Source organism: Mustela lutreola, chromosome 3 (assembly GCF_030435805.1).
Source record: "Mustela lutreola isolate mMusLut2 chromosome 3, mMusLut2.pri, whole genome shotgun sequence".
In the NCBI taxonomy this organism is placed as follows: domain Eukaryota; kingdom Metazoa; phylum Chordata; class Mammalia; order Carnivora; family Mustelidae; genus Mustela; species Mustela lutreola.
In genome coordinates, this window is record NC_081292.1 from 148,783,258 (window position 1) to 148,796,171 (window position 12,914).

At 36.7% G+C, this 12,914-nt stretch overlaps 1 protein-coding gene across 6 annotated transcripts in view; it reads left to right on the plus strand.

Moving 5' to 3' along the window:
- The window catches only part of SCN1A (sodium voltage-gated channel alpha subunit 1), a 149,233-nt gene that overhangs the window by 94,996 nt on the left and 41,323 nt on the right, over positions 1–12,914 (plus strand). For all 6 annotated transcript variants that reach the window (XM_059167125.1, XM_059167124.1, XM_059167129.1 and 3 more), the window contains exons 15-17: positions 729–902; positions 1,869–2,225; positions 3,433–3,915. In XM_059167125.1, coding sequence (XP_059023108.1) covers positions 729–902; positions 1,869–2,225; positions 3,433–3,915 — 1,014 coding nt within the window. The remainder of the gene's footprint in view (positions 1–728; positions 903–1,868; positions 2,226–3,432; positions 3,916–12,914) is intronic.

Genomic DNA, 12,914 nt, shown 5'->3' on the forward strand with positions numbered 1-12,914 from the left:
GAGGCCATTTTTGGTAAAGACTGTCACCTAAATCCTCCTCTTCTGTGCTTAAAAAACATGAATTATTAAAGTGTTTGTCAGTTGACTCAATTTAGGAATACTAGCTTTTATTTGCTGAAAGAAAGAGGACTTTAAAAGAATGTATGGATTTTTCATAGTATTTGTTTTGAGGTTTAAGGTTTTTGATGGTAAAAGGCAAGACATGTAAAGCATCCTGCATTGTAGTATTTACAGTTTTAAAGCTTTGATATTTATACCATGGAAGTAAACTGACTTTTTTCACATGCTTAACAAATTGATAATAGTAACACACATATTATAGTAATAGATATATGTGTATAATAATGATCAGATTTGAGGAAGATGGGAATTTGCTTATAGATAAAATGTTCAGAGGCAAGATGTTGTGAGTACCTGTGCTGCATAAAGTCTGGAGGGACAGGCAGTTTGATGTGATGGAAGTTAAAAATAGATTGGGGCTCAAATCCTAGTTTTGCCATTTTCTAGTTGTATGATGCCAGGCGAGTCACTGGTAAAGTAATGTTTGTATTACCTGCACTAGTGACTCTATAAACTTCTGTGGCAATAAAATGAAATAAAGTAAAGGGGAGCTCTTTTATAAACTATAAATTACTACAGAAATGCATCTAGTAACAGATCATTGTGGGGAAATTAGCATAAACATTTTGTTCTATGATGGAATTAAAGTAATTTTGTTTTGATCTTAGGTTTTCACTGGGATCTTTACAGCAGAAATGTTTCTGAAAATTATTGCCATGGATCCTTACTATTATTTCCAAGAAGGCTGGAATATCTTTGATGGGTTTATTGTGACACTTAGCCTGGTAGAACTTGGCCTTGCCAATGTGGAAGGATTATCCGTTCTCCGTTCATTCCGACTGGTAAAAAAACAAACAAACAAAAACCCCAGCAACAGAAACAAAACCTGTCCAACAAGCAGGGCTCTTATTTACTACTCTCATGGGTTTTACTACACAACTATTTACATTTTAAACTTTTGTGTAACATTTGCATCATCAAAACTATCCCTGAATGCAAAAAAAATTATCTCCACTTATTTAGAAAAAAACATTATTTAAAATAATAAGTGAAGTTTAATATATAATAAGTTGCCATTGTTACTAACTATTGTTTCTAGAGATGACTACAGTTAATATTTCTGGATTCAAGAAAATGTTTTTAATAAAAATATATCACATTTTAATAGTAACTTAAAAATATAAACAGTCCTTTGTATGGCAAATGGTGATCAGAGCCAAGATGGGCATGCAGAAAATTCCTTATTGGACCTCTGGAAAATATGCTCCTTGCCTAAATCAGAGGAGAAAAATATGTAGGATTACTTACCATGACCACTGATTTAAATATATATCTTTGCAAATCAGGGAAATAACTATAGGTGTGAGAAATCTCCAAAATTTTCATACAGGCGTCTAGCTATCTCAATGGTCCAAAGGAGTATTAATGAATAATAAACACTTGTCTCTTCCTATAGCAGGGGCTCTATATGATGTCACTTTGCATGCTATTTACAAACAAGTAACTTTTCAACAGAGATTATTGTGATTCGATGCTAATATTAGTGTCAGGTCTGGCATGCCTTAGAACCACATTCGCAAAACAAATGAAGGACAGTTGGACCCCAAGTAATCTCAAAAAATTCACACTTAGGGAAAACAATCTACCTGGTTAAAATATGGAAGAATGAGATTCTTCCTAGGGGGTCCAAAAATTAGCCACCAGCCTGAGTGGGTTCAAGGGCAGGACAGATATTGTAAGAGATTCAATATTAATCATGATCAATATATGAAAAGATCATAATAATATATATATTTTTTATTTTCCAGCTCCGAGTTTTCAAGTTGGCAAAATCTTGGCCAACATTAAATATGCTAATAAAGATCATCGGCAATTCAGTGGGGGCTCTGGGTAACCTCACCTTGGTGTTGGCCATCATCGTCTTCATTTTTGCCGTGGTCGGCATGCAGCTGTTTGGTAAAAGCTACAAAGATTGTGTCTGTAAGATCTCCACCAGCTGTGAGCTCCCACGCTGGCACATGAATGACTTCTTCCACTCCTTCCTGATTGTGTTCCGTGTGCTGTGTGGAGAGTGGATAGAAACCATGTGGGACTGTATGGAAGTCGCTGGTCAAGCCATGTGCCTTACTGTCTTCATGATGGTCATGGTGATTGGAAACTTGGTGGTGTGTACCCATTTAAGATATGTAATTCAAAAATAGATTAAAAGTATAACAGAATGGTGACCATTTTGTCCAAAACAAAAACTATGATTAATAATTTATGAAGTGTCTAGCTTTACATATGCATAGGGTCTCACACAGCGATATAGTAGTGACCCTACAGTTTTTATATTCAAATCAAACTTGTCAGTCATTTCATCACATTTAGTAATGCATTTTAATAGAGAATTAAAGACAGGCCTAGAAGGATATACTGGGAATATTTTACAAATGCAGAGAAAAGGGAGGGAGAACTGAAAAACTTTTTAAAGAACGCTTAATCTTACTTGTCAGTATAGGACTGAAGGGTGGTGTCTTTTAAGTATTCATAGTGATTTTTCCATTTCCCTGCCTCTTCATGGCATATAGCGTTCAATCACTCTAGGTCATGTGGCAGGTGTGTTAGCCAATTTATGTTAATCAATTCTCTAATGGTTCTCAGTTAAATAAGGGTGGGCTAATGATGCCTGAGATTACCCAAATGGAGTAACTGATCAATTCTTCTCTCCCTTAAGTTTAAAACATGAAGTACTATTTACAGTATAGAAAAAATTTAGTACCTTCCAAAAGATACATATATTAAGTGTCAGTCTTATGGAGATATTAGAGATTATTTACAAACAGTTCTCCTAATTAATCAAAAGTGGAGTATAAGAGATATAATAGGTTAAGAAAATAAGTGTTAATGCCTATGTTAAGATACCGATTCTTGTTCTGGATCACAATGATTTGTTTTAATTAATATCTAACTCAACATCTCCGTTTATCAAAAGAGAAACAATAGAATATATTTAAGTGCATAATGGCAAACATCAATGATTTTTAAGGTTAGAACTTTTATACGGTACATATTTCAATATGTTTTCTTATAACCATACACTTTTAAACATAGCAAAACCTTAGATGAACTCATTCGACTCCTTCATTCTGTAAGTGGGAGAATCTGAGACCCACAGAAATCATGTCTTTGCCCAAGGTTGTCGAGTGTAGTAGCTCCTGAGCCAGATCACAAATTCAGATTGCCCAGCTTCTAATCACTGTGCTCTGGTGTTTCTTTCTTACCTAGCTGTTAGAACTTAGAGTTTCCTCTACACTTCAAGGAGTGAGTGATCTCAATCTGCTCTTCTTTACATTGGGGTAAGATTATAATCATGTCTGTCCTATTTTTAAGGTCCTGAACCTCTTTCTGGCCTTGCTTCTGAGCTCATTTAGTGCAGACAATCTTGCAGCCACGGATGATGATAATGAAATGAACAATCTCCAAATAGCCGTGGACAGGATGCACAAGGGAGTAGCTTATGTGAAGAGAAAAATATACGAATTTATTCAACAATCCTTTGTTAGAAAACAGAAGATTTTAGATGAAATTAAACCACTTGATGATCTAAACAATAAAAAAGACAGTTGTATGTCCAATCATACAACAGAAATTGGAAAAGATCTTGACTATCTTAAAGATGTGAATGGAACCACAAGTGGAATAGGAACCGGCAGCAGTGTTGAAAAATACATTATTGATGAAAGTGATTACATGTCATTCATAAACAATCCCAGTCTTACTGTGACTGTACCAATTGCTGTAGGAGAATCTGACTTTGAAAATTTAAACACAGAGGACTTCAGTAGTGAATCAGATCTGGAAGAAAGCAAAGAGGTAAGATTTTATAATGTGAGTAGACAGAAATTTATATATATATACATGTATTATTACTTGCATATAAATATATACATGTTTATATAAATATATACATGTTTTATCTTGTTGGCTAAATCTGATTTGTGTAATGAGTCAGGGAGAGAAAGAGTGCAGAGATATAATGGTAGGCAGATTCTCATCTCATTTCACATGTCCACAGATAATGGATTCAGGGGGAAAAATGATAGATCATTTCTGTAAAACATTCTATAATTTTTTCAGGATTTTAATTTGAGTATTATCTCAGTTCAAATGTTTTCTGTTAAAGATTTGGGTTTTATAAAAGAACCAATGGCAGGGAATTTTTAAAAAAATGATTTTTAATTTTATAAAATTTGTTTCAAAGTACTGTTAAAATAAAGTTGGTAGTATTTTTCTAGTCCAATTTTTTTTTGTCTTGAATCTTCAGATTTACATTTACTATTTGATGAAGACTAATAGCTACCGCATGCTCTGTTGAATTAAAAAAAGAAACCTTTAAAGAAACTTTTATGACAAAGACCATCCATAAAAAATACTTTGTCTATAAAAATTTTACATGATTTATACTGTTTTTCAGGGCTCACAGAAAAAAAAAAACTGACCTTTTTATTAAAAAGTAACTATCCACTGAACCACTGGAGGCAGTCCTATTTCTTCATATTCTGTGTCATTTTATATCTTGGACTATCATTACATTAATTGAAAATTTAAGTATTGGGGGCGGTAGAAACTTTAGAGAAAATGTGAGGCAGTATTTCTCAACTAATGAGTCATGATCCAGTAGGAGTTGATAAACCCATTTATTATACCAGTATTTTCTTTAATTGTAATTAAACAGAATAGATAATACCAGAACTCATGGCATGATGTAGGGAATACTGATGAATGAAGCTGGGGCTGCCGGTGCCAAACTCAGAGTCTCCCTTTTCTAATTAGAGTGCAAGCACTGGGTCCTTGGGGGGGGCGGGGAAGCGCCTGAAGTGCAGAGTTCTTAAATGTGAGAAACAATGTTTCAGCTCTTTGGAACTAGTGATCATGAAAACTTCTGCACCCCAGGCAGAATAGATGGCTTCTTTTTTGGTTCCCAGAGACAGAGAGCAGAGCATAGGTAATAAACAACTCATGCTCTAGGCTCATACATCTCACAAAGTATGGTGACATTTTGTTCTAACTACTGATATGCATGCATGTCTCTCCTTTTACATGTGACACAATTGAGTATGTTTGCTACAAAGCAGGCACTCAGATTAGACTTTTCCATCCCATTTAACTCTGTTTAATAGAACCATTTTAAAGGATTCTCATTATCATACTTGCTCTGATGAGAGCACATTTGAAAAAATAGTTTTATTTCCCATGATCCAAATTCCATTATTCTCCTAATTCAACCTAATACTGTGTTAGCTCTTATTGTTGTTTTTTCTTTTAATAATTTTTTTAATTTTTTAATCAACATATAATATATTATTAGCCCCAGGGGTACAGTCTGTGAATCGCCAGGTTTACACTTCACAATAGTCACCATAGCACATACCCTCCCCAATGTCCATAACCCAACCACCCTCTCAATACCTCCCCTCCCGCCGGCAACCCTCAGTTTGTTTTGTGAGATTAAGAGTCTCTTATGGTTTTTCTCCCTCCCGATCCCATCTTGTTTCCTTTTATTCCTTTTCTACCCCCCCAATATGCGCCCCCCCCATGCTACATCTCCTCTTCCTTATATCAGGGAGATCATATGATAGTTGTCTTTCTCCGACTGACTTATTTCACTAAGCATAATACCCTCTAGTTCCATCCACGTCGTCGCAAATGGCAAGATTTCATTTCTTTTGATGGCTGCATAGTATTCCATTGTGTATATATACCACATCTTCTTTATCCATTCATCTGTTGATGGACATCCAGGTTCTTTCCATACTTTGGCTATTGTGGACATTGCTGCTATAAACATGCGGGTGCATGTGCCCCTTCAGATCACTATGTTTGTATCCTTAGGGTAAATACCCAGTAGTGCAATTGCTGGGTCATAGGGTAGCTCTATTTTCAACATTTTGAGGAACCTCCGTGCTGTTTTCCAGAGTGGTTACACAGCTTGCATTCCCACCAACAGTGTAGGAGGGTTCCCCTTTCTCCACATCCTCGCCAGCATCTGTCATTTCCTGACTTGTTAATTTTAGCCATTCTGACTGGTGTGAGGTGGTATCTCATTGTGGTTTTGACTTGTATTTCCCTGATGCTGAGTGATGTGGAGCACTTTTTCATGTGTCTTTTGGCCATCTGGATGTCTTCTTTGCAGAGATGTCTGTTCATGTCCTCTGCCCATTTCTTGATTAGATTATTTGTTCTTTGGGTGTTGAGTTTGCTAAGCTCTTTATAGATTTTGGACACTAGACCTTTATCTGATATGTCATTTGCAAATAACTTCTCCCATTCTGTCAGTTGTCTTTTGGTTTTGTTAACTGTTTCCTTTGCTGTGCAAAAGCTTTTGATCTTGATGAAATCCCAATAGTTCATTTTTGCCCTTACTTCCCTTGATTTGGCAATGTTCCTAGGAAGAAGTTGCTGTGGCTGAGGTCAAAGAAGTTGCTGCCTATGTTCTCCTCAAGGATTTTGATGGATTCCTTTCTCACATTGAGGTCCTTCATCCATTCTGATTCTATTTTCGTATGTAGTGTAAGGAAATGGTCCAATTTCATTTTTCTGCATGTGGCTGTCCAATTTTCCCAACACCATTTATTGAAGAGGCTGTCTTTTGTCCATTGGACATTTTTCCTGCTTTGTCGAAGACTAGTTGACCATAGGTTTGGGGGTCTATTTCTGGACTCTGTTCTGTTCCATTGATCTATGTGTCTGTTTTTGTGCCAGTACTATACTGTCTTGATGATGACAGCTTTGTAACAGAGCTTGAAGTCTGGAATTGGGATGGCTACCAACTTTGGCTTTCTTTTTCAATATTCCTCTGGCTATTTGAGGTCTTTTCTGGTTCCATGTAAATTTTAGGATTATTTGTTCCATTTCTTTGAAAAAAAATGGTGGGATTTTGATAGGGATTGCATTAAATGTATGGATTGCTTTAGGTAGCATAGACATTTTCACAATATTTGTTCTTCCAATCCATGAGCATGGAACATTTTTCCATTTCTTTGTGTCTTCCTCAATTTCTTTCATGAGTACTTTGTAGTTTTCTGAGTATAGATTCTTTGCCTCTTTGGTTAGGTTTATTCCTAGGTATCTTATGATTTGGGGTACAATTGTAAATGGGATTGACTCCTTAATTTCTCTCTCTTCTGTCTTGTTGTTGGTGTAGAGAAATGCAACTGATTTCTGTGCATTGATTTTATATCCTGACACTTTACTGAATTCCTGTACAAGTTCTAGCACTTTTGGAGTGGAGTCTTTTGGGTTTTCCACATATAGTATCATATCATCTGCCAAGAGTGATAGTTTGACTTCTTTGCTGATTTGGATGTCTTTAATTTCTTTTTGTTGTCTGATTGCTGAGGCTAGGACTGCTAGTACTATGTTCAATAGCAGTGGTGATAACGGACATCCCTGCCGTGTTCTGACCTTAGCAGAAAAGCTCTCAGTTTTTCTCCATTGAGAATGATATTTGCCGTGGGTTTTTCATAGATGGCTTTGATAATATTGAGGTATGTGCCCCCTATCCCTACACTTTGAAGAGTTTTGATCAGGAAGGGATGCTGTACTTTGTCAAATGCTTTTTCAGCATCTATTGAGAGTATCATATGGTTCTTGTTCTTTCTTTTATTAATTATTAATGTATTGTATCAATTAATTGATTTGCGGATGTTGAACCAACCTTGCAGCCCTGGAATAAATCCCACTTGGTCGTGGTGAATAATCCTTTTAATGTAGTGTTGGATCCTATTGGTTAGTATTTTGGTTAGAATTTTTGCATCTGTGTTCATCAAGGCTCTTGGTCTGTAATTCTCTTTTTTATGAGATTCTTGTCTGGTTTTGGGATCAAGGTGATGCTGGCCTCATAAAATGAGTTTGGAAGTTTTCCTTTCATTTCTATTTTTTGGAACAGTTTCAGGAGAATATGAATTAATTCTCCTTTAAATGTTTGGTAGGATTCCCCCGGGAAGCCATCTTGCCCTGGGCTCTTATTTGTTTGGAGATTTTTGATGACTGCTTCAGTCTCCTTACTGGTTATGGGTCTATTCAGGTTTTCTATTTCTTCCTGGTTCAGTTGTGGTAGATTATATGTCTCTAGAAATATATCCATTTCTTCCAGATTGTCGAATTTGTTGGCGTACAGTTGCTCATAGTATGTTCTTATAATTGTTTGTATTTCTTTAGTGTTGGTGATCTCTTCTCTTTCATTCATGATTTTATTTATTTGGGTCTTTTCTCTTTTCTTTTTGGTAAGTCTGGCCAGGGGTTTATCAATCTTACTAATTCTTTCAAAGAACCAGCTCCTAGTTTTGTTGATTTGTTCTATTGCGTTTGTTTGTTTGTTTGTTTTTTCTATTTCATTGATCTCTGCTCTGATCTTTATGATTTCTCCTCTCCTGCTGGGTTTAGGCTTTCTTTGTTGTTCTTTCTCCAGCTCCTTTAGGAGTAGGATTAGGTTGTGTACTTGAGACCTTTCTTGTTTCTTGAGAAAGGCTTGTACCGCTATATATTTTCCTCTCAGGACTGCCTTTGCTGTGTCCCACAGATTTTGACCATTGTGTTTTCATTATCATTTGTTTCCATGAATTTTTTCAATTCTTCTTTAATTTGAATTTTAATTCTTCTTTAATTCTTTAGAAGGATGCTGTTTAGATTTCATGTATTTGGGTTCTTTCCTAATTTCCTCTTGTGATTGAGTTCTAGCTTCAGAGCATTGTGGTCTGAAAATATGCAGGGAATGATCCCAATCTTTTGATATTGGTCGAGACTTGATTTATGGCCCAGGATGTGATCTATTCTGGAGAATGTTCCATGTGCACTAGAGAAGAATGTGTATTCTTTTGCTTTAGGATGGAATGTTCTGAACATAACTGTGATGTCCATCTGGTCCAGTGTGTCATTTAAGGCCTTTATTTCCTTGTTGATCTTTTGCTTGAATCATCTGTCCATTTCAGTGAGGGGAGTGTTAAAGTCCCCTACTATTATTGTATTATTGTCGATGTGTTTCTTTGATTTTGTTATTAATTGGCTTATATAGTTGGCTGTTCCTATGTTAGTGGCATAGATATTTAAAATTGTTAGAACTTCTTGTTGGACAGACTGTTTGAGTATGGTTATAGTGTCCTTCCTCATCTCTTATTATAGTATTTGGCTTAAAGAACCCAAATACATGAAATCTAAACAACATCCTTCTAAAGAATTAAAGAAGAATTAAAATTCATCTCTTATTATAGTATTTGGCTAATTGATCTGATATAAGGATTGCCACCCCAGCTTTCTTTTGATGTCCATTAGCATGGTAAATTGTTTTCTCCTCACTTTACATCTCCCCTCACTTTACATCTGGAGGTGTCTTTGGGTCTAAAATGAGTTTCTTGTAGACACATATTGATGGGTTTGGTTTCTTTTATCCATTCTGATACCCTGTGTCTTTTGATTGGGGCGTTTAGCCCATTAACATTCAGGGTAACTATTGAAAGATATGAATTTAGTGCCATTGAATTGCCTGTAAGGTGACTATTACTGTATATTGTCTCTGTTCCTTTCTGGTCTACTACTTTTAAGCTCTCTCTTTGCTTAGAGGACCCCTTTCAATATTTCCTGTGGAGTTGGTTTGGTGTTTGCAAATTCTTTCAGTTTTTGTTTGTCCTGGAAGCTTTTTATCTCTCCTTCTATTTTCAATGATAGCAGAGCTGGATATAGTATTCTCGGCTGCATGTTTTTCTCGTTTAGTGCTCTGAATATATCATGCCGGTTCTTTCTGGCCTGCCAGGTCTCTGTGGATAAGTCTGCTGCCAATCTAATATTTTTTACCATTTTGTGTTACAGACTTCTTGTCCCGGGCTGCTTTCAGGATTTTCTCTTTGTCGCTAAGACTTGTAAATTTTACTATTTTACTATTAGGTAAATTTTACTAATGTTGTTTCATCTTATGGTGTCACTTATCTCTCGAATTCTCCCCTCGTGGCCCAGTAGCTGTTTGTCCCTCTTTTGTTCAGCTTCTTTATTCTCTGTCATTTGGTCTTCTATATTGCTAATTCTATCTTCTGCCTCATTTATCCTAGCAGTGAGAGCCTCCTCTTTTTATTGCACCTCATTAATAGCTTTTTAAATTTCAACTTGGTTAGACTTTAGTTCTTTTATTTCTCCCAAAAGGGTTTTTATATCTCCCGAGAGGGTTTCTCTAATATCTTCCATGCCTTTTTCAAGCCCGGCTAGAACCTTGAGAATCGTCATTCTGAACACTAGATCTGACATATTACCAATGTCTGTATTGATTAGGTCCCTAGTCTTCGGTACTGCCTCTTGTTCATTTTTGTGTGTGGGGGGGGAATTTTTCTGCCTTGTCATTTTGTTCAGATAAGAGTATATGAAGGAGCAACTAAAATACTAAAAGGGTGTCAATGACCCCAGGAAAATACCCTTTAACCAAATCAGAAGAGATCCCAAATCGTGGGGGGGGGGGGTGGATAAAAAGAGGTTCAGAAAAAAAATAAAAAGAAACAATTAAAAAAAGAAAATGAATAAAGAAAAAATATAAAAAAGAAAAAGAAAAAAAATATATATATATATATATTAGATAAACTAGTTTAAAAGCATTAAAAAAGAAAAGGGTAAATGTTAAAAAAATATTTAGCAGAAGAGGAAAAAAATAGAAAAAGAAAAAATATTAAATTAACTGCAAGACTAAAGAATCACAGGGAGAAAGCCATGAGTTCCGTGCTTTGCTTTCTCCTCCTCTGGAATTCCGCTGCTCTCCTTGGTTGAACCTGCACTCCTTGGTTGGCGAACTTGGTCCTGGCTGGATTTCTTGTTGACCTTCTGGGGGAGGGGCCTGTTGTATGGATTCTCAAGTGTCTTTGCCCCAGGCGGAATTGCACTACCCTTACCTGGGGCCGGGCTGAGTAATCAGCTCGGGTTTGCTTTCAGGAGCTTTTGTTCCCTGAATGAAAATGGCAGCCTCCCAGTCTCCGGCTCAGAGGAGCTGAGACTCCTCAGTCCGCCCTTAGAGAATAGCGCCCAATTACTCCCATCTCCCTGGCCTCCGGCTGCGCTCCAAGCTCACCAAGCCTGCCACTGGTTCAAGGTAACCCCCAGCTCGGCTCTGTCTCTGTAGCTGGCTTCCCCGTTCTAATACCTGCAAACTCTGCGACACTCAGACACCCTCCCTGTGGGACCTGGGGCCACGCTGACCCTGCGTGGGCCTCACCCCGGTTTAGCCTCTGGAGCTATGTCCCTCTGCGGAATAGACTTTTAAAAGTCCTGAATTAGTGCTCCCTTCCTCCACCTCTTGCCAGGTGCCCGCCCCCTCCCCACCACGGTCTATCTTCCCGTAGCTTTGGATTCACTTCTCCGCCAGTCCTACCTTTCAGAAAGTGGTTGATTTTCTGTTTCTAGAATTTCTTCTCTTCAATCTCCCCTTGGATTTGTAGGTGTTTGCAATCTTTAGATAAGCTATCTAGCTGATCTTCTGCTACCTGATGTAGTCTCAGCCTGCTACTTCTCCGCCATCCTGACTCCTATATATGCAGATTTTTGACTGCACAGGGGTCGGCAGCCTCCACACCTCCACATTGTTCAAGGGCCAACTGTATATATATTTATATTTTAGAAAGATAATTTCCAACTTTTAAATATGAATTTCCATGTTGGGACATACCTTATTGACTCACAGTATTACCTGCCATGGGTTCTGCTAACCTGTTCCATTTGAATTTATTAATGTTTCCATGCCTGGATTTCAATAATGAGCCTTATCTATAATGGATCATTATTGAAATTATATCAATGCCTTGTGTTAAAGTTATAAATGGTCATTGTTTCTTATCCATTATCTAAGCATTTGTTTTTAGACATGTAAACCCATAATTATAGTGTTATTCATAATAGATTATTCTCTGGAACCAGACACTGTTTTTTATGATTCCATTTTAGCCACATACCAAGTGGCCTTACCTGACTATCCAGTCCTCAAATCTCATCTCAAAAATGAGGATAAAATCACCTACTTCATACTTCCTATGGAGTATAAAATGAGTCAATAAATGTGAAGTAGTTATCATAGAAGCTGAAAAATTATAAATATTTAATAAATTGCCATTATTATTATTATTATTACTAGTAGCATTCCCAACACTCTGTTGGCCAGTGTTTTCTTGTAAGAATTACTAGTAACATATTCCACTGTTAGTCCTTTTGTGTTGTCTGCCTTCTGCCCTTTGTAATGAATTGCTTTACAAGTTTATCTGGAAAAGTGACAGATTTTGTATTTTCTGTTTCATTTTTAAACTGTCTCATTAAATTCTTGATACGGTAAACTCCTTGAAGAAGTTAGGAAACTTTATTTCTAAAGAGCATTCCCGTCAGAAAGAATACATATACAGAAACCTAAAGACATGGCACAACAGGATATGTTTATAAACAGGATGTGTTTTAGGGATATAATGTCACAGGAGATGAAGCTATAGGAGTATACAAGGAGCAGACTGCCTCAGTTTCCAGAAAACAACTAACAGACTGCAAATGAAGGGACATATAAAAGGGAGACCTATATTTGTTTTGCCTGCCCCATGAAGTGCACACTTATGCACCACTGTCCCCCATTCCAGGAAAAATCCTTGGGCTATCTTTCCATACTTGTCCCATGTTTGTCCCCAAATGCAGGAAAGGCTTTGCATGGGTCAAATTCAACACTTATATAACTCCCTGCAGACTACAACCCACTAAGTATATTCAAATAACCTAAGGAATTGTTTTTAAAACCTTATAGAGTTTCTTGACTCATGCAGTAGTAAGAATAATAGATCAGTTAGAAATCAGGGTTTCCACTGAAAATT